The sequence below is a fragment of the Sciurus vulgaris genome (assembly GCF_902686455.1).
Source record: "Sciurus vulgaris genome assembly, chromosome: 10".
NCBI classification, from domain to species: Eukaryota; Metazoa; Chordata; class Mammalia; order Rodentia; family Sciuridae; genus Sciurus; species Sciurus vulgaris.
This window is the reverse complement of record NC_136470.1, coordinates 63,002,735-63,028,357: the sequence shown is the minus strand read 5'-3', so window position 1 is coordinate 63,028,357 and position 25,623 is coordinate 63,002,735. Positions and strand designations below refer to the sequence as shown.

The window sequence follows — 25,623 nt, the reverse complement described above, 5'->3', positions numbered from 1 at the left end:
AGGTATGTCCAAGGTTACACAGCAATAGGTTGTAGAACCAATTCTATTTTGGTTCCACCAACTAAATCCATACCCAATCTTTCTAACTCCAAATTCTATTTTAACTTCACTCTAGATCTCCAAGGTCTGGGGTGCATATGGTATTAAAAAGAGGAGACTACGAATACCCACGAATTCTGCATCAGAAGGCTCCTTTGGCTTGGAAATCCTGCTTGCTTGTTTTATTTTTTCCATTTTTTTCTTACTTTATTTTGTTCTTCAGTCACTAAACAACTTATTTATTTTGTCTGTTATCCATGAGTTTTGTAGTCAGCTTTATACTTGGTTCTGTTAGGCCACACCTGCACAACTTAAAAGCAGAGGAAGACTACACTTTTCTCGGAAACATTTGGACACCAGAGGACAAGGACAAGGCCAGAGCAATCCATTGGTCCAGTTCATTTTGTGTTCTTCAATGCTTGTATGCTTTTTGCATTTCTGATATAAGAAAGAGAACCCTGCTCACAGTATTACAGCCTCAATAGGAGAATAGTGACAGGATGGCACTGGCTGCAGAAGGTATGTCTTTTTTCCTACCAGCCTGAGGTCACTGAGGAAGCAAGGTCACACCTGGGGTCTAGAACCTTTGGAGAGAAAAAAACACTTTCAGACAGAGGGCAGACAGACATGTGAGTAATTGCTAGGGATGTCTTGGCACCACATATGATGGATAAAAAAGAATATCTGAAATCTTATGTTTTATGTCACTGAGTGCCCTGAAATTCCATTTCCTATAATCCAAAGGATCATTATACCATGTTCAGTGATAGAAGATACTCCTAATTTTGGTAGTCTTCTGTACTCCTTCTTCAGATCTCTTATGTTCAAAAACTAAGTCCCATATCTTTACCCAGTCAGGAAATGTCAATCCTTCAGATTCTTTCTCTGCATCTCTCTTCTTCCCTCCCCTCCTCTCTTTTCTTCTTTTCTCTCTATATTTTGTTTAGTTGTATCCCTGTCTGACATCCCTACCACATTTCAAGTTGTAGAACAGCTATACAGCTATTACATTTTTCCCCCTTTTTATACCGCATCTGCCAACCTAGCATGGTATTTTGAATATAGCATCTCTCAGTAAATACTTGGTATGTTAATGTGCATATGCATTCATCTATTAGTTGTGGTTACTAATTTGTTTCTTACTAGATATACCTAGGGAAAAGTCATTATTTCTAGCTATCCTTTGCTATTTCATGAATTTGTCTGATTTTCTTTTCCACACTTCCATTGTTCTGGGAAGTCTGTAGTGTAAGACTGGCAATTAATTCTTCTCTTTTTCATGAAGTAAAGAATATCTTACACCCTTCTTTCTTCTCTTTCCACCTTTACTTTTCTCTTCATTTAATATAAGCTTCAATAGGATTTTTCCTAAGAAATAGAATAATTAATTTTAAAAACTTAGTCTAACAATAACTTTAATAAGCTACAGACCTTTCATGTATATATTTATTTATTTAGTGTGTGTGTGTGTGTGTGTGTGTGTGTGTGCACATATGTGTGTTTTGCTGGGGATCTGATCCAGGCCTCACATATGCTAGGCAAGCACTCTATCACTGAGCCACTCCTCAGCCCTCACATGTATTTATTGGGTAGACTATTTTTCTTGACCTCAATGACCTAGGACTTTATTGATTTTTATTGTCACAAAGATGAGATGTACTGTCATCTTTTATTTAGGACAGGGGTTGGGTGGGGTGGAGCTAAGTGTGATCTCGGGAGCCAGCCTTGGCTTCAGGAGTTGATTTGGTGCCAGTTGGTGGAAACTTGAACATTTCTAGTTCTTTTCAATATGATTACATAGTAAGGAGAAAAATGTCCAAACTAGGCAGCTGAGAAATAATTTCCCTCAAACCATATAATAGAAAACTCAAGAAGCATTTTTACTTTATTTGACTGCCATAAAGTAGGAAAAATTAAGGGTTATTTAAAGGCCTATGTAGGAGCCACTGCAATTTAAATAATCCTTAGCAAATGTATGCATTTTTTCTTTATGAAGTGGGTACAATTTAACCTATTTTGAAATACAAAAATGTTAGTGCTCAAGTGGGATTCTAGACAGTGTCACTTGTTAATTAACAAGTTTTCACACTAACCAGAGTATTTCTCTGAAACTGCTAATAGTAAATGAATGGCATTTCCCCCAGCCCACCCCACCTTTCCCTTTTTTTGACTTCCATTATTTGTGACATATGTCCAGATATTTTTCAAAATCTCTTACAAAAATGCATTTCTGTCTCCCTTGCACTCCTGGTCATACATATTGCACATGCTCATGCTTCTGGAATGTGACTGGGGCTGGGTAACCTCATGGGAACATTCCCATCATCCTAGCTTCATTTCCACTCTCTATTTGCTCAAATTATTCATAACTCACTGCAAAAGGTTGATTGTTTTATTATTGTTCAAATAGATCCACCTAGGATCACAGCATCTGGTTCTTTATTGCATTAACTTTTTATTCTGGGAGACCAATACAGTGTACTAGGTCAGTCATTAAAAAAAAATGTGATAATGTTGTCTCCTGTACTGTCTAGAATGCCCTGCACATCTTTGTTAATTTCTCTGAAGATTTAATATCTGTGTGCAAGTGGGGGTGGGGGCCCGGGGACTATACCTCTCAAAGAGATTCACATTGCTCATTCCTCCACTCCAGACCTCCTCTTCTTCCTGGATACAATGCTGTATTACATTCTCTAACCCTCTTAAAGTTAGGTGTGGACATTTGATTTAATTCTTGCCAATAGAATTTGGATGAAAAGAATATGACTCCCTAGCCTCACCTCTAAGACATCTTGATTGATCTTTTAAATTGGTGTTCTTTTCTTTTTATTAAATTTTTTTTTATTTTTACAGACAGCATTTTGATTCATTGTACATAAATGGGTACAACTTTTCATTTCTATGGTTGTACAATGTAGATTCACACCATTCATGTAATCATATATATATATATATATATATATATATATATGTATATGGTAATACTGTCTGTTTCATTCTACTATCTTTCCATCCCCCACCCCCTCCCACCCCATTTTCCTTTACACCATCCAAAGTTCCTTCATTCTTCTCTTCCCTCCTGCTACTCCCCCTTGTTATATATTGTCATCCACTCATGAGAGAAAACATTCGGCTTTTTGTTTTTTGGGCTTGGCCTATTTCACTTAGTATGGTATTTTCCAACTTCATCCATTTATCAGCAAATGCCATAATTTTATTCTTCTTTATGGCTGAGTAACATTCCATTGTGCATATATACCACACTTTCTTCATTCATTCATCAATTGAAGGGCATCTTGGTTGTTTCCACAATCTAGCTATTGTGAATTGAGCTGCTATGAACATTGATGTGGCTGCCTCACTGTAGTGTGCTGATTTTAAGTCCTTTGGGTATAAACCGAGGAATAGGATAGCTGGGTCAAATGGTGGGTCCATTCCAAGTTTTCTGAGGTATCTCCATACTGCTTTCCAGAGTGACTGAACAAATTGCAACTCCACCAGCAATGTATGAGTGTGCCTTTTCCCCCACATCCACGCCAACACATTATTGCTTGTGTTCTTGATAATAGTCATTCTAATTGGAGTTATCTGGTAGAACAAAAGACCCAGAATAGCCAAAGCAATCCTGGGCAGGAAGAGTGATGCAGGAGGTATCACAATACCAGACATTAAACTCTACTATAGAGGAATAGTAACAAAACAGCATGGTATTGGCACCAAAATAGGTAGACCAATGGTACAGGATAGAAGACACAGACAGAGACATACCCACATAAGTACAATTATCTCATACTAGACAAAGGTGCCAAAAAATTATAATGGAGAAAAGATAGCCTTTTCAACAAATGGTGCTGGCAAAACTGGAAATCCATACACAGTAAAATAAAATTAAACCCCTATCTCTCACTCTGTACAAAACTCAACTCAAAATGGATCAAGGATCTAGGAATTAGACCTTCCCCAAATAGAAGAAAAAGTAGGCCCAAATCTCCATCACGTTGGCTTAGGACCAGACTTCCTTAACAAGACCCCCATAGCACAAGAAATAAAAGCAAGAATCAATAAATGGGATAAATTCAAACTAAAAAGTTCTCAGCAAAGGAAATAACCAATAATGTGAAAAGAGAGCCTACAGAGTGGGAGAAAATCTTTTCCACACACACTTCAGACAGAGCACTCATGTCCAAAGTTTATAAAGAACTTAAAAAACTTTACACCCAAAATACAAAGAACCCAATCAATAAATGGGCTAAGGAAATGTGCAGACTCTTCACAGAAGAAGATATACAAGTGATCAACAAATATATGAAAAAGTGCTCATTATTCCTAGTAATTAGAGGAATGCAAATTAAAACTACCCTAAGATTTCATCTAAATCAGTGTTCTTAACTGAGTCGAGGCAATTTTGAGTGCACATATGTTAGTGAACACACATGCACACATACGCACACACACACACCCCTCCCCAGGAAATTATTGATTGTCATAACTGGGAGGTAGTTGCTGGCATCTAGTGGGTGAAGGCCATGGATACTGCTAAAAATCTTACAACACACAGGATGGCAAATAAAGAATAATTCAGTCCAATATATCACTAATACTCTTAGGGTTCTCCATTGAAACAGAATCAGGAGGATATGATTAGATTATTAATATATATATGAGGAGACATATTATGGAGATTGGCTCACAGAGTTTCGGAGACCTAGAAGTATCCCATTTGCCATTGCAAGCTGGATACCCAGGAAAGCCAAGAACTGGAGAAGTTGTTGAAGACCTAAGGGTGGGGAAAGTGGGGCAAGGCAGGAGAAGAAGGTTGTCCCAGCTCAAAGAAAGAGAATTCACCTTTCTTTCACCATATTGTTCTGTTTGAGCCCTCAGTGGTTTGTGTGATCCCCTCCCAAATTGGTAAGGTGGATCTTCATTGCTCAGTTTATCTGGGACCCTGTGTAATGGTTTGGATATGTGTATTTATGGACTGACATCTCTAAAACTGTGAACCCCAAAATAAACTTTTCCTTCTCTAAAATTGTTCTTGTCAGGTCTTTTGGTCACAGCAGTGACAAGGCTGATTAAAACACCCTGTCCTAATCTTGCACAGTTTAGGAGACCTGGCTAAATATCTACTCGGCCCTAATTGTGCTTATCTTTGAAGACTGGATGCCTGAGGGAGGGCCATAAGTTCTTCAGGTGGACTGGCTGAAATGTCAGATTTAAGATGACTGCCAGTGTGACCAAGACAACCTCTAACTTTATTATAGTCCATTTGCATGCTAGGTGACACACCCCAGGCTCATGACAGTAGACTACTGCCATGATGAGGACAAGAGCCGGAAGAGGTGGTCCCTGAATTTCTAGAAAATCCCCACCGATTCCCAGAATAAACATTAATATCCCTCCCCTTCCTTAATCTATCCCTTCCCCTCATTTATGTTACTCTATCTATAGCCCCCAGTCCCCAAGGGATGAGAAATGTTTTTTGAGTTTATCTCTCACTTCTTCTTTTCTTAGCCAGAAATAAAATTTTCACTGCTCACTTGGGTGCTTGATCTATTTATTGTTTCCACCATTCTAAGAGGGAAAAAGGATCCAGCCTTTGGGGTCAAAAAATGGTAACTTAACAAGTTAAATGCTTGAGAAACATCCTTACAGACACTCTCAGAAATAATGTTTCACCATCCATTTGGGAATCTCTTAGCCATGTCAGGGTAAATAAAATTAATTATTACAAATGCTGAAATTGAGATCACTTTAAACAATTCTTTACTCTGTCCCATCTAGATGCAGAAGACTGGTAAGAATCTGAGAACCTAAAATATTGGTCTGGGTCACTAGATGGGAAGAGAATGGATCTCTGAATCCCAGCACAATGGTTTTAACTGCACAGCTGGCTGGCCTGCCGCTTAAGCCTGGAATAAAAATTTTATTGGGCTAAGTTACTGAGATTTGAGGGCCGTTTATAAAGCCATTAAAAAATCTTTGACTAATATAAGCTCAAATCTTGTGCAAACTATCAAATTTCTTCTTTCTCATCTAATAAATGGCAATAATAATTGTACCCATTGATAGGTAACCACACCTAGACACTAGCAGTGAAACTTGAGGTTAAGGGGATAATTCTATAAACTGGATCAACTGGACTGACTCTTACATGCTTTCTCTTTTAAAAAGCAATTTACTTATGACCCTGTTCTGGCTTAAGTCAACAGAATATGCTATATTCCTCAGCAAACAACCTGATGTCTGCAGGAAAAATGCAGGCCTAAAAGATTCCTCCCTCCCAATAAGAAGAATATAAATCCCCCTGAAGAGGGGGACTTTTGTGACTTATACAGGCCAGATTCCAGAACTCAGCGAGAAAGGATAATTAGAAGCAAAGACCCCCAACCATATAATCTGTAAGAATAAAGTTCAATTAGAACCAGTCAGTGCTGGCCAAAATGGCTCAGAATTGCCTTGTTTCTTTAGCATGTCATTTCAATGGTAAGATATTCCCTCAATGGGTAAGATCTTGTGTAGTGGGAACTTAGAAGTCTGATACAATACTGCTATGAGTAAAGTCAAGAGATGGATCTGTGAAGGGCTTTTGGGAAACTTCCTTTGGACCTTCTGAAGGGGAATGCTGTGCCTTTCCTCTGTGAATGGACCCATGTTGTCCTTTGAAAAAATCTCCTTTCATCCTTTTGCTCTCCCTTTGTTCTAGTTTGGATGTGAGGTGTCCCCCAAAAGCTCAAGTGCGAGACAATGCAAGAAGGGCTAAAGGAGAAATGATTGGGTTGTGAGAGTCTTAACCCAATCAGTGAATTAATCCCCTAATAGGGATTAACTGAGTGGTAACTGAAGTGGTAGGATATGGCTGGAGGAGGTGGGAATTAGGGGACAAGGCTTTGGGATATATATTTGTATCTGGCAAGTGGAGCCCCCTCTCTCTGCTTTCTGATCATCATGTGAGCTGCCTCCTTGAGTCCTGAGGAATGGAGCCTGCTGTCTATGGATTGATACCTCTGAAACAGTGAGCCCCTAAATAAACCTTTCTTCCTCTGCTCTTGTTCTGGTCGGGTCTTTAGTCTCAGTGACAAGAAAAGCTGACTAAAACACCCTTATTATAAACTCATGCCCACTGCTATGTGTGATGCATCTGAAATCTTCCAGGCATGATTGCAAGAGCTGGTGAAAGAGGACATCTGTGGTCACTTCAGCTCTGCAGATGGCCTTACTCTCTAACACCTACCTCATAGGGTTTTGTGAGGATCCAATGAGTTTACATTTGTAAAACACTTAAAACAATGCTGAGCTAACTGGCTGGTAATTTATCCACAAAAAACCCTTATATGTCCTGCAACCCATTTCCACAATGGATTATTCCATGACAATACTTGATGAGTACTTTTGTGTGTTCAGGCCCCAGAGTTAGCTGCATTACAGACATTATCTCATTTAATCCCCATAAAGTACTATCACAATTATTGTCCTCATAAATAAATTGATTTCTGACTGATCCAGTTCAAGACAGATTTAATACATCTTTAAGTCAAAAACCAGTGCTTTTCCTACTGCTCCATTAAGGAACATTGTTTGTGGTGTTGTCTTTCTCTAAGTAATATATAAAGGTCTCATTCAGAATTTTAACCAAAGTGGGAGAGCAAAAGTGGAGTCTTCTCTAGTGATAAGTCATTGCTGTTCCATTGAACTTTCTATGAGGATGACAATCGTCTATGTCTATGCTGGTTGATATTTTAGTCAGTAGCCACATGAAGATATTGAGGACTTAAATACAGCTAGTGAAGTTTAAATTTGATTTTAATTAATTTAAATAGCCATATGTAGCTAGTTTCTGTTGTATTTATTTCCTTTCTATGAGGGAGAAATAAAGGCATAGAAAGAATGGATGGGAAGCAAAGCAAGACTAAAATCCAGCTGAACAAACAAGTTCTGTAGTTCTACATCTAGCATCTGGGGCGCATGTCATAGTGCAGTTCTTTCCAAAGAACTTGTGTAACTCTGCCCCTATGGCATTGGTGGTGCATTCCTTGTGTCCTCTTGTCTTTTTTCTGCTCAATTCTTGCAGCTTTCCTCAGGAGACATCCCGTCATTCTGTTGTTTCTTAATCTCCGGTGTCTCCATTGCAACTTTGTCTTCATTCTCATTTCTCCATGCATCTTCCATGTTTTAGTCAGTATTTTCATATTTGCAACTAAAAGACCAGACTAGAACAATGTTAGAGGAGGAAAAGTCTGTTTGGGGGCTTACAGTTTCAGAGGTCTCAACCCATAGATAGCATGCGCCATTCCTCAGGGCTCAAGGTGAGGCAGAGTCCCCAATGACCCACCTCCTCCATCCACAACCTACCTGCCTTCAGTTATTACTCAGTTAATTTCTATCAGGGGATTAATTCACTGATTGGGTTAAGGCTCTCATAACCCAATGATTCTCCTCTAAACCTTCTTGCATTCACTCACATACAAGCTTTTGGGGGACAACTTATATCCAAACTATAACAACCTTTTCAGAGACAACCAACAGGGATTTCAATGCTGCTACACTTTCCTTGACTTCCCAGGCTTTCCTTTGAAATCTTGGTGGAAGCCTCCATGATCCCCCAACTCCAGCATTCTTCATTCCTGCAGAACTAGCACCATGTGCTTGACCCAAAAGTCTGCTGCCACCTCAAGCAATGGCCAAATCTGGGACCCTGGTTGCAGCAACCTCTGAGTGTCAGGGTGGTTAAACATGGTGTAACAACTTCCCTGTGCAAGAAGGGTGCCCCACTGATCTATTCTCAAGGAATTTTTTACTTTTATTCCCCTGAGTCTGAGATGGGTGTGGTCTTGCCAATTCCTGAGATGCCCATGAGCCATTTTTCCTATTGTCTCTGGGTAAAGTTTTTAACATTTCTTTGGTGGCTGTGATCTCTTTAACAACTACACCTTGCTGGGCCCCAGTTTTACTCCTTTACTGGCCAAACTGAAAGTTTTTTAGTCTTTCTGCTTTGCTTTCTGCTCCTGATTATCATAATAAAAGCCACCATCAATACTCATGCCACCCGAAGGCTGTGCAGTCTTGAAATTTCCTCCATCAGATTAATTATCTCATCATGTTTAAATTCAGCCTCACAGAAGTCTTAACGACATGGGCAAAATGTAGATGACTTCTTAGCTAGAATGTAACATGAATGCCTTCAAGTCCAATTACAATTGAGTTCTCCTTTTCCTCTAAAAATTCTTGAACTCAGTCATTATTGTCCACAGTCATGTTGGCATTCTGGTCATCTGAGTCCCCACCAAAATTGCCCATTAAGCTCAATTTACAACATTCTAAAACTCTTCTACCTTTCATTTCCAAACTTTTCAAAATTCCTTCCGGAAATTCCAAAAAGCTCCAAAAGCTCTGAACCTCAGGGTCAAGTTATGACCTAGTGATGGCCCCACTTCCAGTAACAATTTGTTTTAGTTAGCTTTTTTGGTTGCTGTGACCAAAAGAACTGACAAGAACAATTTTGAGGAGGGAGAGTATATTTGGGGCTCACAGTTTTAGAGTTCTTAGTCCACAGATTGTTGACTTTTACTCTGGGCCTGAGGTGAGGCAGAACATCATGCCAGTAGGATATGGAGGAGGAAAACCATTCAAGACAAATCAATCAGGATGCAGAGAAAATTTTCCACTCATGAGGGACAAAATATATTCCCCAAAGACATGCCCCACAATGACCTACTTCCTCCAGCTACACCCACCTGCCTATAGGTACAGCCTGGTTAATTCCTATCATTGGATTAATGTACTGATTAGGTTAAAGTTCTCATAACGCAATAATTCCACCTCTAAACTTCCTTGCATTTTCTCACACATGTATTTTTGGGAACACCCTTACCCAAAACATAACATTTCCCTTCTACTCACATCAGTACAGCTCTGCCCACTCCACTCATGCCTTTGGCAGCCCTTTATATGAACAGGGAGAGCTCACCTGGAGAAAGGTATAGGGAAGAGCTTGTGTAGGGCCCACCTGCACATCATCCTTGGACCATTTCCAATGGTGGTAGTGTCTAAGAAAGCAACCAGACTGAGAATATCATAAACTTGTCCAGTGACCATGATACTCATAGGAAAAAGATGACTTATGTTCACACAGATATAGGTCCAAAATGTGTTGTGGTCAACAAACTTCCAGTTTGAGACTCAATTTCTTCTTGTGCACATTATGTATCATAAATAGTAAATATAACAGAGCTATAATGTGTGTAAAGCATCAAATAGAATGGTACAAGGAGGGACTCAATGGTAGTTGTGCTAGTGGCTAAAAGATGCTTCCTCACTAATTTACCTTAGAAACTGAAGTGTTCCTGCTTTGAACTCTGGCTTTGGTTTTGACCTCTTTTTGCTGTTTGTTCCTGGTCCCACCATCTAGCCTATAGTTATGTAATTAAGAGGCACTTAATCACTGCCTCTCCTGCTCAACCCATATTTAGGGCTTTTGTTTCCTGGTTTTTTTTTTTTTTTTTTTTTTTTTTTTTTTTTTTTTTTTTTTTGTGTGTGTGTGTGTGTGTGTGTGCCTTTGTGACCCCTGGGTCACATCTTGCCCTACATTCCTAGTTTTGCTGTCTGGCTTCCTATACTTGTTTTATGATAAGACAACTGCTAAGCTGTGACAACTAGGATTCAAAGAATGAATGTTCATTAAAGATGACTTATTCAACAGCTAAAGAAAGAATAGCTTATGAAAGCCACAAAACAGAAGCAGAAAACCCACTGATGAAGCAGTTGCAAAAGTTGTATAATGTGTGTGCGAACAAAAGCCACAGGTCTTTTCTCTCTGGCATCGATGTGTTGTGTCTTCTCTCACTGCTGATGTTGTAATGAAACCAATGAAGGCTGAAGAACTTAAAGTAGTGAGGAGTCATGCTAAGGGAAGTCTTTAAATCATGAAGCTGTACCCAACTGCTTGCTTACTGTGGGCAGGAGTCTGCAAAACTGCAGAAATAAATGTTGGCAAAACAAATGCTGGTTTTTTGTGTGTTTGAAAGCTGCCAAGAACAAATTCTTTTCTCCTTTTTTGCTAGGTCTCCTGCTAATACCCATGTGCAATGGTAACTCCTTAGAACAAAATACACCCTCCAAGTGAAGTGGCACAAGCCTATAATCTCAGTGACTCAGGAGGCTAAGGTAGGAAGATGGCAAGTTCAAAGATAGCCTGAGAAACTTAACAAGACCCTGTTTCAAAATTTAAAAATAACGGGGGTCTGAAGATATAGCTCAGTTGGTAGAGTGCTTGCCTGGTATGCACAGGCCCTGGGTTCAATTCCCAGCTCCACAAAAAATAAATAAATAAATAAATAAAGGGTTGGGATTGTAGCTCAGTGGTAGAGCACTTGCCTAGCACATGTGAGGCACTGGGTTTGATGCTCAGCACCACATAAATAAATAAAGACATTGAGTTCATCCACAACTAAAAATGTTAAAAAAAAATTAAAGAAAAAATAACAAGGGGTGGGGATGTGGCCAGTAGTAGAGCACCCCTTGGTTTCAATCCCCAGTACAAAAAAAAAAAAAAAAATCACCTATTTCAATTTGGTCTTACAAGCTTCAACCACCATCCACAGGATAGAAAACACTTCTGTGTGGTGTTTCCTCTTCCCCCATATAGTGGGATTGTATTATCACTGGTTCCTTGCATTCAAGCTCGTTCTGCTTTCTGTTGCCAAAAACTGAGCAGTTTTCTTTCACCATGATTTTCTCCCTCACCTCGAACCTATGAAGTTGACTGACCATGGACTGAACTGCTGAAACTGTGAGCCAAAAATAAACTTTTCTTCCTCTAAGTTGTTCTCTCAGGTCTTTTTGGTCACAGCAACAAAAAGTTGATGAAGCTGATTAACAGCGAGTGATCAACATTCTGCCTGCACCTTCGTGTCTGGGTGAAGATTATTTTATTTAATTGAAACAAATCCAAATCTGTTCAATTTGTGATACATTTTCAACAAAATGAGGGATAAACACTTTGGTTTTATTGATGCTTATAAATCATAGTATTACCTCCAGTCAAAGAGGGTAAAGAAACAGCTTTCCTGCCCTCTCTGTCTCCCGCAAGCTTGTGAACATAAGGAAACCTGGCCATGTAGTGAGAGAAGGGAACAGGGAGTACAATAATACGTAAGCATCTGTTTATTGAACATGAGCTTTCATATTCTACCTGGAATGAGTCACAGGACAGTTCCTGGCAAAACTTGAAAGAAGCTTTTATGTTTCAACTTTGGTGGGGTCAGCTTCTGTAATTCTCAGCACTGCCAGTCCTCAGAGAATGAAGCACACAAAATTCACATGTTCCAGACTTGTCCTCTTATCTTGGTCTCACCCCCATCCTGATTCCCAGCTGTGACCTTTCCAGACATCTGGCTACTTGGCTCTATTTTCCAGTTGGGCTTTTGCTTTCAGTCCCAGTCTTCACCAGTCCTGTTGCTGTTTCCGACTTTATCTATTTTGTACTCTTTCCTCTGGCTCTGGCAAGTTCCTTTGTGATGGAATAAATATTGAAGGATAGGAGCTGATGGGTAGATGAAGCAGGGAAAAATTCTCAATTTGTGTCAGCTGCAAGGACTTATGTGGCAAATGAGAAGCTGACCCCACCATCTGAGCTGAGCCCATCCTCTGAGCTTTAAGAATCCTACTCTAATGGGTACTTTTGCCATGGGAGAAAAAGTATTCTTTCTTCTTTCTTTTTTTATTTTTTTGAGAAAAAGTATTTCTAAAGAAGGGTCCAAGGAGTCCCTGGAGAAGGGGGAACTCAACTCAGGACCAGTGGAATCCTTGTTTTGTGAGTTGACAAAGACTTTTAGCATGCTCTAATCAGAGACATAGAGGTTTATTTAGGAAAGTAGATGACACTTTGAAGGGAGCATATAGGCAGTCCCGAGAGAGAAGCCTTTGGGGGTAAAACAAGGAATACATATTCAAGGGGAAATGCGGGCTATCTTGAGAGTGAGAGTCATATTTGGGGACTCTCAGTTCTTCTTTAAAAGGAAGTTCTTCCCATGGGAAGGTATGTGAGGAATGATATCAGTCTAGTGATCTCGAGGAAGGTTTCTGTTGATCTGTTAATATCCAGATCCTCAGGCTGACATGGTCTTCATTAACAGATCAGTCCCCTGAATCATAGGTTTCTTTTATTCTTTAAAAACAAAACAAAAAAAAAAATAACTTTTTTTGGTACTGGGAATCAAACCCAGGAACCCTTCACTACCAACCTACATCTCCAAATCTTTGTTATTTTGTCTTGCTAAGTTGCTGAGACTGTTCTCAAACTGGTGATCCTCCTAGCTCAGCCTCCTAGAATTGCACATTCCATTGTCTCTTAAGTGTCTCTTATTTCTCTTTATTTAACCTAGTTATTAGGGGGTTAATTATCAGAGCAGAGGTAGATTTACAGATTTTTTTCAGGAATTTGGGAGCGTCAGCCTGAGAGAGAGATTGACTTAGGCAGTGACAGGTCTCGAAAAGTATGGGGAACCTTTGAATTAAAATTGCATTTCCTTGTCCTATTTTATGTCTCCTTTCTACCTATTTCTTTCTTTCTTCCTTTTTTTAATCTTGCCTCAGTTGGGTGCCCCAGAATCTACTGAGACCTTACCATATGCCAGGCACTATGCAGACCTTCCTCTTACCAAATCTTCACAGCAGCCCTATTAGGAGGTAAATTTATCAATTCTATTTCATAAGCTGAGAAACAAGTGGTTGAGTAACTTTCCCAGACTTACAGAGCTGGCAAATGATGAAGTTAGAATTTTATCCAAAGCCTAAATACTGCCCTAGAACCCTTAACTTGGGGATGACATTCCACTGGTTCAAAGAGGAGATCCTTGCATACTGTCACATTTGAATGTGTATGAAATTGGACTGTTTTTCACAAAACTGTCACAGGCTGGGCTTCATGAGTGAGGAAATGGCGATGGCATAGGTGATGATGATCCTATGATGACTTATGTGCATCCTAGGATTCTACCTTTGGGATTTACTCTGGAGGTGATGATTTTCTCTTTCAGATCTCTTTGTTCTCTCAAAGAGGGAACAAAGTATGGATGGATATGGATGGAGGCTCACATTTAGTTCTGAATATTGTAAGAATAGGTTTCATTAGTCTTTTTTTCCCATCTGGACATGTTGAGAATCTTAGGAGAAGAGGACTTTGGAGACTGTTTAGGGTACTGTCAGGGCCAATGTGTCTCCTCTTACCAGTTGGAGCCTAGGGCAGGTCCTGGGAATTTTAGCTCTGTGTTTTACTTGAAACCAACCAGCCTCTTGTGGGACATTTTCTTTGGCAAAGCTTCTATCTCGGATCACAGCATATCCTCTGGCTATTACTCAGCATCTCTGGCAAACTCTCCATCCATCTGAGTTTGCAATCATCTTCCTGTTTGGCTGAATTGGCAATCATGGGCCAAGATTTTTTTAAACACGGGTTAAGTTAGTCCCTATTGATACATGCAGGAGATTTGGAAAATTACAAGTTATAGTCAACCAAACTATCCTAGGGACATTGATAGGAAATTTGTTTTTCTCCAAGGTGGGAATTCTCTATTGTCAAGAAAATACATCCCAGTAAAGCAAAGACCTGGGCAATTGTTTGTAAAAACACAGATATATTTTATTGTCCGGGTCTGTAAAAATAAGCATGGTCCCTCTGGGACAGAACCCTTGTAATTCAACTATTGTTTAAAACCCTACAAGTTCTGTTTGGTTAGTGGCTCAGCAGTAACATAGCTGCTGTGGATCTCCAGGCAGACACAGCTTATCTGGTTGGTAGGACAAAGCTAGTCTTCTTTGGGAAGTAGGACATGGTTCTAACATTGAGCCAGTGAAGCTTCATAAGAGAAGGAATGTGTCAATTTCAGACCTAAATAAATTGCTGTCTTTACTGAACAAACCCAAGGTTAGAAAAGGAGGGGACCTTAGTAATGGCAATAATTGGTTTCAAGTCTGGGAAACTTCTGCTTTTTTTTTTTTTTTTTTTTTTTTTTTTACCCAGGAAGACGTAGGTAGTGGAAAGAATGAGTGAAGTACAGGAGATAAAGGAATTACGAATTCTCTAAGAAAGTAAATTCCAAAACTGATAATCTTTCAATCTATCTCAGAAAGTTTTGATCTGATCAACTGATTCTCCCTTTGGAAAGTAAACATAATGATAATTATTGCTTACTCCATACCAGGCACTAGTTGCTTTTTTTTTTTTTTTTTTTTAACCTATATTAAGACCTCACCTTCTACAACACTCCAAGAGGCTAGGCAGTATTTTCATTCCCATTTTTAGAACAGAGAGGATCAGTAATTCACTTCAGGTTTCATAGGTACTAAGTAGAAGTTAGGGGTTGAATTCAGGTAGTTCAGCTCCAAGAGCTTAAACTACTCCAAATACTCTGGAATCAAAGGGAGAATTTAAAGACAGATGAAATAGCATCTGCCATTTCTTTTATGTAATCGATCAGGCTTCATATTTGAGTGACAAGAACTACTCCATAATTTTCCAAACAACACTAATGCTCTGTGGCTTTGAAATTCAGTTCTCTGTCCCTTTGTTCTTAGCTCTCCCTCCCTGGCCTCGCTGCTCATGTGTTAGCTGGTATCTGTAGGCTGTTAGAAATGAAGCTGGGAATGTGGCTTGCGTTCACTCATAAGAAAAGTCACCTTAGAGTGGACCTGTAGTCAGCAGTTCTGGGTGGGTTGAATCAAGTTGCTTCTCTTTTAGATCCATTATGGGAGGCCACACATGGACGCTGGTGAGACAGTATGTCATTTTCCAGCACTCAGTATGTGCTTGCCAAATTCATATTCAAAGGTGACATTTTATGAAATACCAGATGTTCTTTGGTGTCTGAGTAAAGTTAAATGTAAAAACAGCCACAAATCCATAGGAGTAGAACAATAATCTCTCCAGGAAAGTTTTCTACCTCGCAGATCACTGACTAATAACTGATCTGTCCAACTAGCTGAGATTGCTGCCAACTGAAGTTCATCAGTTATAATGGAAAGAGATGCTGGCTGAGCCTAATCCAGGTTACAAAATAAACCTTTGTCCTTAACTTGCTTTATCTTGTTCTTTCAAGAGTCATTTTAACTGATGAAAGACCAAGGTTCTAATTTATGACTCTTTGTTTTTCCTATTTTAATATTTTCTATTTTATACTCATTATTTAATATTTCTCTTCCTAAAGATTTGTAGTGATGGCTTCCAATGCTATCTCCCACTCTAAGAACTTGTACAAACATTAGGACCACCCTGACCAATCTTCTTGTTTTGGGTCTGAGGAGGCTGAGACCAGTCAGGTTAAGGGACTTCTCAAAGTCCTGGAGTGAGTGAGACAGTGAGAGACGATGGTGGTCATTAGAACTCAGCCTCCTCCAACCACTGCTGGTCCTGCAGCCAAGGCAGGGAAAGCAGGAGCTGCTTAACCCTGGCTTTATCCGCTCTGCATTCCTTGCACTAGGCCACCGTTTCACAAGCACCAGGTACCATATGAAGATTCTGGAAGCAGAGGATGAGATGGGGCTGTTTCTGGGTTTCTTCATGGCAGAGTGGATGCTTACAGATGCTGTCTGCCTCCTCATGGTGTTCAGTCCTTAACTGTAGGTCATTTAGCTATTGGGATATCTGCACATGTTCTCTCTCAAGGATGAAAGATAGTTTGGGGACTTAGAATAATAAGGCCTTCACAGACTTGGTAACGGACATATTTTTACTTTTTTTCATAATTGTTTTGTTAAGAGCAGCTTGTTTTTATTCAAAAGAAGTTAGGGGTCTAAATGGAATCTATAGTGACTTATATTAAAAAAATTTTCTTGTCCTATGTTGAATTAGCCATTGGGGGTGTGTGTGTGTGCACACACCTATATATGTATTTATATTTATGTAAACGTTTCCAAACCTACTCATTCTGAGTATAGGAGAAGACCATGTGAGAAGCTGTGGTTTTCAAGGTTATGCCCATTTAATCTAAAGTTAAAAGTATCCTGACTTCTTTATAACCTTCAGACATGGCTTGCCTACTGAAAAATGTCTTTGTAAAATATCTTTGGTAAAATAATACCACTATGCTTAGTTTCATAAAATTTTGGCTAATACCCACACCATACCTCAGGGTTCCTAGATGGGAATCCATGGAGAATGCTGCAGAATGTCAGTGGATATAAGGACCCTGGACTCCTATTTTATCTTGTTGTTTCTATTACTTTGTTAGCATCCATGTCACATGAAGGGGAATGTTGAAGTATTTGGGAACACAAATGTCTCACTAATCCCCCTATTGACTTGGGAAGCTATGAAATACACATTTTACCAGGGCCTGCCTCTTGCCCACCTTGTGAAACAGATAATATTTGCCTTTCATTCTTGACTCTACTTTGGTGCTTCTTCCATACTCTGTAGACTTCTTGTACTGAAGGTCTAGGTTATCTCCAGATTGATCCTAACTGGGTCTACCAATCTTGTTTCTGAACCAAGACTTTTGTATTCTTCCCTATTTCTGGTTTTTCTGCCCACTCTCCCAACTATCGAATTCTGTCCAAGTATCCTGAGTCACTGCATGAGAAATAAATAACTCTCTGACAGTATTGTTTAATGCACTGGCCCTCTCAGGCATGCTCATGTTTAGAGAAGAATGCCTGGAGGTGGACAGCCTTAACCTTAGGACTCCATTTTCAATGCTGGAACTTGAAACATCCAAACAGGGGATAAACAATTAGAGGGACAGAAATATCTTTCCCAAGTCTTTACAAAATTCAAAGGAGTAAAACACAGATGTTAAACAGGGTGAAACTTTGTTTCTCACAAAAAGATAAAGATGTAGAGAGAACTATGTGATGGTGCCACTTCTCTGGTGAGTAGAGATGAGTGGAAATTTAGGACTATTTCTCAGGTAAAAATTCACCAGTAAATCCATGGGACTGTAGAGGATTGCCCTCGGGGCAGAAACCTGGAAGATAACAAAGGAGAACGGGATAAGGACTACACCTACTACTAGAGTAGAAGGAAAGGAGGGTATTTTACTAATTGTTATGGTTTAGCTGTGAGGTGACCCCCAAAAGCTCCTATGTGAGACATGAGAAAACACTCAGAGGTGAAATGTGGGTTATGAGACCCTCAAAACAATGAGTGAATTAATCTAATGATAGGGATTAACTGGGCAGTTCCTGTAGGCAGGTAGGGTGTGGCTGGAAGAGGTGACTCATTGAGAGTGTGCCTTTGCAGTATATACTTGGTCCCTGGTGGAGTGCAAAACTCTCTCTGCTCCCTGATTGACTTGTCCTACTGGCATGGTGTCTTGTCTCATCTTGGGCCCAGAGCAATGGAGTCAACTGCCTGTGGACTGAGATCTCTGAAATTGTGAGCCCCAAATAAACTCTTCCTCTCAAAATAGTTCTGTCAGGTCTCTTGGTCACAGCAGCAAAAAATCTGACTAAAATACCAATGATTTCTAAAATTTCTGACTTATAAGAGTCAAGGAACTCATGAAAACACTGATAAGAATGGATCCCAAAGAGTCATTTCAATTGCTTTTAGAATATATTTTCTTTAGTAATATGTTAAACTCTGCCGTGATATGTTAAGAAAATGGGTGTCTAATCTGGTTTTAAAGACGCCACAATGTAATAACCCATAGATATGTATGTGAGGAAACTACTGTACAACTTTGAATCTAAGAAGGAGGTCAGGGTGAATTTTATTCTTATATCTCAGAATTTGAAGAATAGTAAGTTTGTATTAAATGCTGACTACAATGGCTGAATTCATTGACAAGTAACGGTTCATACACAGGTGTAGAGATTTGTACTTTTTAAAATCACGTTCCACTTTGTACAATTCTTTCTTGTACGTATCTTATAGTCAGATATTAATTCCATTAACCTGATTTTTAATATGAAGTTAAACTTTTCAAAGGAAACTCCAACCCACCAGAGCAAATCTTGACAGAGGTCAAAGTTAACCTGAATTTAGGTTTAGCTTGGAGAGCCTATCAAAATCAATAAATTTAAAATTATTTAAAGCACATGAAATAGGTTCTCTGACTATAGTGGAATAAAATTAGATTTCATTATCAGAAAAAAAAATTAGGGAAATTCATAAGTAGGTGGAAGTAAACAACACACTCCAAAACTGATTTTAAAAATGAATAGAAAATCCAAATAGATTATAATAAGTAAAGAGATTGAATCAATAATCAAAAATCTCCCAACAAAGACCATATGACTTCAAGATCATATTCCTCAAGACTATATGGCTTCCCTGGTGAATTCTACCAAATATTTAAAGAGCGTTAAACCAATCCTTCTCAAACTCTTCAAGAAATTAGAAGATGAGAGATTGTTTTCTAACTCATTCTATGAAGCCAGTATTACCTTGATATCAAAACCAGACAGAAATATTCTAAATGAAGAATACTATAGAATATCCTTCATGAAAACATATGCAAAATTCTAAACAAAACTTAGCAATATGAGTTCAATAATGCATGAAAAGGATACATATCATGATCAAGTTGTGTTCATTCTAGGAGTGTAAGTCTGGCCTAATGTTAAAAAAAAAAATCAATGAACATAATTAACCACATTAACAAACTCGAAAAGAAAAATTGTGCTGAAATAATTGGATATCTTTATGTGAAATAAAAACTAAAAGGACTTTATATTTCATACCACATTAAAAAATGAATCATAGAAATACAAAACTCTGACTTTAAAACTTCTATACAAAACGTATGAGAAAAATCTTTGGTATCTTGAGTTACTCAATTTTTTTTTTTTTGTTTTTACACAATGATAAAAGCACTATCCACAAAAGAAAAAAGTTGGACTTGACAAAAATTAAAATTTCTGCTCATATGGCATTTGCAAATAAATAGATGGAATTGGAAAATATCATGCTAAGTGAAATAAGCCAATCCCAAAAAACCAAAGGCTGAATGTTTTTTCCCAATAAGTGGAAAATGATATATAATGGGGTGAGCGGGTGGGGAGTGAGAGAAGAATGGGGGAACTTCAGAATATGTAGAAGGAAATAAGAGGGAGGGGAGTATGAAAAATGGTGAAATGAGACAGACATCATTACCCTATGTACATGTATGATTACACGAATGGTATGAATCTACATCAAGCACAACCATACAAACAAAATGATGTACCCCATTTGTGTACAATGAATCAAAATGCAGTCTGTAAAAAAATAAAAGATAAATAAAAAAATTATAGTAAATAAAATATAGTATACAAACTAAAAACAAAAACAAAAACAAAAACACATTAATACTCTTGGTACAAAAGGTGAGTGGATAAAGGTGATCTATCCATACAATGGAAGAGTACTTACTCAGTAACCAAAGGAATGAATAACTGATGCATGTGAAACCCCTGGTTATGGGGGACTAGTTCTGCTTCCTCAAAGGCTGAAGTCTGAACATTAGAGAAGGAAGCCAAGGCAAGCATACAAAGCAGGTTTTATTTAAAGGTGGTAACACAGACTTCTCCCAGGAGGGAAAAGGGGGCCACGGCTGGTATTTTGGTATCCCAAGAAGCGAAAGCACCCAGCCTCTTTTATAAAGTTTCCTTTGTTCTCCTGTTCCCTCTGTGCCTTATCTTTCCCCTTCCTGTCCACATGTCTAGGACCAGGAGATACCTGTGGAATGGCCAAAAGGTGGGAAGCAGATGGGCAGGGAGAAGGGCCAGATGGAGTGATCCAGGCAGCTCATAGCCCAGGGGGTATTAATTAACAACTCCCTATCTGCAACCTTTTGGGAAGGGTAGGATAGGCAGGTCATCTTGGTAATCAAAGGGCTCTGGAGACATCAACCTTCCAGTCTCCCAGGGGTGGCTTCCAACTTCCTGATCCAAACTGGTCTCTGTTTTCTTGATTTGACCTGATTATCTATTCTATACTAACTGCCTGTCTTTAATTCTGGCTTCACATGCATCCGAAGGATGGATATTAAGAGAATTTTCTGAGTGAAAGAAGACAGACAAGAAAGTGCATGCTGTGTGGTTTGATTTATATATGACTGCCGCAAAAACAAACCAATCTGTAGTGATAGAAAGCAAGTCCACACTTTCTTGGTATTAGGGAGTCGTAGGGAATGTTAAGGACCAAGAAGATTACTAAGGAGCCTACTATGATCTGAATGGTTATAGCCCCCTCAAATTTATATGTTGAAATCCTAACCCCTAATGACTGGTATTAGAAGATGGGGCCTGTGGAGAGATGATTAGGTAGCCCTCATGGATGGGATTAGTGTACTTATAAAATAGGTACAAGGGACCTCATTTGCTCCTTCTACATCATGAGGACACAGCAGGAAGCTGAGAAGTCCCCTGTCTCTGGCCCTCTTCCTCTTCTCCTTTACCTCATTTTCCTACTGCTGCTACTAGCATAGCATCTAGAGGCAGATTATTTTTTGATTTTGTTTTCTGTGTGTCTTTGAGTAGATTACTTAACTGGTCTGTGCCTTACTTCTTCACTTCTAAAATGAGGCTAATAAATATATCTTGCTTATAGGATTGTTATGGGAGCAAATTGAATTAGTGTCTTAAAAGCTCTTAAAATATAGTAAGCCTATGAAGTCAGAACAACCTTGTTGCTTCCCTGTGCTAGCACACTGACTTCCTTAATGCTCCTTATGTGGAGAAGTTTGCTCCTGTATCAGTGCCTTTGCAAATGCTGCTTTCTCTGCCTGGTCCTGGCTGACACAGATACACACAAGATTTGTTCTTCTACCTTTATCAAGTCTTGCTTACCAGTATTTAGGGCAAATCAAAAATTCCAGAATAAAAATTTAAAAAAAATAGGCAGCCAGTTAGAAATGAAGGGTGTAAATTGAATTCAGGAAAGAAATGAATAAAGAAACGGAAAGGGAAAAGATAAAATCATCTTAACATAAAAACTCAATACAGGCTGACTTAAGGAGAAGGGGTTTTAATAAGAAGTATTGAAGAAAAACTGACAGAAAACTAGGGAATTAAGAGAGGTGTTTCCTGCCCACCCCCCCTTGAAGCGTGAGAACAGCTAAAGTATAACTAGCTATGGATCAAAACTGTTCAGTGGAGGATTACCTGAGAAGTCACCTTACTGTTCCAGGTACTGTCCAAGCATCCAAGACTAAGTGGTACTATCCTTGACACTATCGGACAACTTTTTGCCATTTTTTTTCCATTCTGCTTCCTTCCCTAGAGCAGGCTGGACCATCTCATCTGGCCCCAAGGCCACCCATGAAGCAGCAAATCCTGACTCTCTATCTTGTTTCTAGACCAGACTGAGACACACCCATCACCAGGTGTCTCTGACTTTCCCAGCAGGAAATTATGCCCCATACCTGGCTCCCCAAGCTGCAACCCCTTTCTATCTTCGTCCATCCTGTCTGGTCTCCAGAGCCTCCTCTGATCCTTCACTTCTCCTGAGAATCATAATTGCTTCCATTTCTGCTTAGCATGCCAGAAGTCATTGTTTTTATTTACTCATTAGTAAAGATTTATCTGAAGCAATGAAGAACCTCATAAGTTTTTTTTTTCACAGAGAATTCTGAACGAATTCATGAAGTTATTTTTTCTTATTCCCCAAGTGCTCTAAACAATGATAAATGGAGATCTCAGTAAGAGTAAATTAATATCACCTATTCAGAGACAAGGGGAAGATGGGCTAGGGGTGCTCTCCACATTCTTCTGGTTCAGAGAGCTAGGATCACAGAGAGGCGTCCCATCTAGGCAGTCTGGAAATGTTTTTTCACTCCTGGTCCAGTATGCCCTTGACCTTGCCTCTTCTGGGCTCCAGGCACTCACTGTGCAGTATGTAGAGAGGCTCTGTTTAAACCGTAAGAGAAAAAGAGACATTTTTATCTCATTCCTGGCAAGAACCTGCCTCTCGCTTTAAGCTGAAGAAGTGAGGCTAGACCCAAGCTCACTAAAGTGGAATCAAAAATAATGTAAGTTATCAGAGAGGTGAAAATGAGTGCCATATGACTGAAAGGTTTTCAAAATATCAAAAACCTTAGGAGGTCAGAGGAACACAAACGGATAAAACCCAAATCTCTAAACATATGTGTGGATTTTGTTTGAGGTCCTTTGAGCTATAGATGAAGGAAGAGTGATGAGGACAGAGTTATTGGCTTTTCTCTTAGAAACTTTTTTTTTTTTTTTAAAGGGACTTATGGAACTCAGATGTTATTTAATTTTTTTTTTCTTTCTTTTCAGGAAACTTGTCTAATGGAGTCCTCATCTACCCAGTTTCCAGTCTCTGCTCGTTCAGATGAGATCATTGTTTTTCTAACATGCTTGGGGTGGAAAAGAGTTCTTTTGAGTTTATTCCAGAATAGATAGTGTCAATTTGACTGAGTCTCACTCTATAAATTCAAAAAGTTTTCCTTTCTTGAAATGCAAACAACTTCACCATTCTGCTCTGTCCCTTTTGTCTTTTCTCCCCTCCTTGAATAGAAGCAGTGTTCTGTGACCACAGTGGAAGGAGGTGAGCTGGTTCTTCATTCCTCTCCAGAAGAGGCCCCAGTGAGCATTGGAATGACTCTCCTCTGAATGGTACTGTCCCTGTCCATTGTCTCTGGCTTGTGGCAAGAAGTAGGAGGAAGAAACAGCTCCAGGAAGAAGGGCCTGTTGAAAGGCTGAAAATATCATTCACAGATATTTTTTAATTAAAATTGATATTTAGATGGATATCAATTCTATAAACAGATTCTAGAGGTATTCTAGTTTGTACATTTTCACAAACATCAAGTTAGAATTAATTTTTATCGTTACAGGTCATACTACTTCCATGTTTCCCACTAACTCCAACACTACTGCAGCCTGTGATTATGTAAGATTGCCTCCTTTGAGTTTTGACTTTGAAATTACTTATGTTTATAAATATAAAATAAGTTGCCTTTTAAAATCCAGAGGTGAATGGCCTCCAGGTTGACACCTACATTGTGAATATCAGGTTTGGGGGGCACTCCGTGCCCCTCTCTTCAGACTCCACCATCTTTCCCACAGACACCCTTGGTCAGCCTCTGCTCTCTGCCACTTCCTGGGATGAAGCCAGGCTGCCGTCCACACACTCTGTGGTAGAGTTCTGAACAGTACTTGACATCGTATTCTGGTGAATATCTGCTCCAGATCTTGTCAGGGATTTACTGCTTCTTAACTGTGCAACCTCGGGCAAGTCACTGAATCTCTAACACAGTGGCACTTATCTCGTAAGAATGTTATATGAAAAAAATTAAGACATACAACTTGCTTAGAACAGTGACTGGCAATCTCACTGGTTAGATATTGTTATTTTCCTAGCCTCATGTGAATCCTCTGTGAGCCCCTTCAGGATTGTTCTTGCAGTGGTTCAATGTGGTTTGAGTATGTCTCCTAGGGATTTGTGTGTTGGTCCTCAGTGTGGCAGCGTTGAGAGGTGGTGCTAAACCTTCAAAGGTAGGACCTAGTGGAGAAATAATTGGGTCACTGAGGGTGATGTCCTTGGAAGGAACTGTAGTTTTCCTAGAATTCTGGTTAAGTGGTTAGAGAAGTCTGGTTATAAAAGAGTGAGCCTAATGCTTAACTACTCTTTGGCCTCCTGCCTTGCCGTGGAATCTTCCCCTGATGCATTCCTGCGATAATATCATCTACTACAAGGAACTCAGCAGAGCTGACCCAAAGGCAGCACCATAGCTCCCAAACTATGAACCAAGAAAATCTCTTTTCATTGTAAAGTACCCAGAATCAGGTATCTCATTATAATAATAAAAAACAAATATACTCCTCTCTGATAATTTAATCCCTCCCTGTTCTTTCATTTCAGGTAAATCTCCTTTTTTCTATAAAACCATTGCCTATATCATGTTCTTAATACACAGCATATTTTATCTTATTGTGTTATTTCTTTTTCCTTTGAGCCTCTTTTCTACTTCTATCAGAATAACATCCTCAAGGATAAAATCCTTTTACACATTTTAAAAATCTTCTTTATCTTATACAGTGCTTTGGAGACAATAGGTCTTCAAATAAATCTCTCAAAACTTTTTGAGAAATTGACTTGAACAGGGACCATGTTGAATTTGGAAAGGCACAGAAAAAGAATAAACTATTTGGGATATGTTGGTTCCTATTCTAACACTGAAGATTTCAAACAATCTATGCAAGTGGGAAGGAAGAATTTTCATCTCTACTAAGCCGGCAGGCTTGGAATGAACAATGTGGGTTTTATTTTAAATGTTTCTATAAACTACACAGGGATTTTAATTTATTCTCAAATTTGTATAATAAGGAAGAGAAAATGACATCTTCTAGCCCAGGAAGCTCTGGTTCCAATTTTGTACTTTCCACAGTCATCTGCAGTCCCTGTATAGAAAATTTGGCAGGGCTCTGCCATAGGGTTTCTCAATACCTCCTCACATGTGATTGTCTAGAAGACAGTGACTCCATATAGACCTGTGTGACTGGTGTTCCTGGTGGGATTTTGGTGACAAGATGGATACACAAAATTAAGAATAGAGAGTTGAGGAGACTTCCAATACCCAGGTGTAAGAGCTTGTCTAGTCTGACTTAGCTTGGAGGATATGGGTTTGTCCTAGGAAGAATCTG

At 39.1% G+C, this 25,623-nt stretch overlaps 1 protein-coding gene across 1 annotated transcript in view; it reads right to left on the bottom strand.

Moving 5' to 3' along the window:
- Window positions 1–7,821: 7,821 nt before the first annotated feature.
- Window positions 7,822–25,623, bottom strand: part of LOC306637635 (uncharacterized protein) — a gene marked incomplete at its 5' end in the record, with an annotated part of 59,625 nt that continues 41,823 nt past the window's right edge. Inside the window, 2 exons of the mRNA XM_079100424.1 lie at window positions 7,822–8,233; window positions 17,952–17,996. Of these exons, the coding sequence (XP_078956550.1) occupies window positions 8,222–8,233; window positions 17,952–17,996 (57 nt within the window). The 3' untranslated portion in view covers window positions 7,822–8,221. The remainder of the gene's footprint in view (window positions 8,234–17,951; window positions 17,997–25,623) is intronic.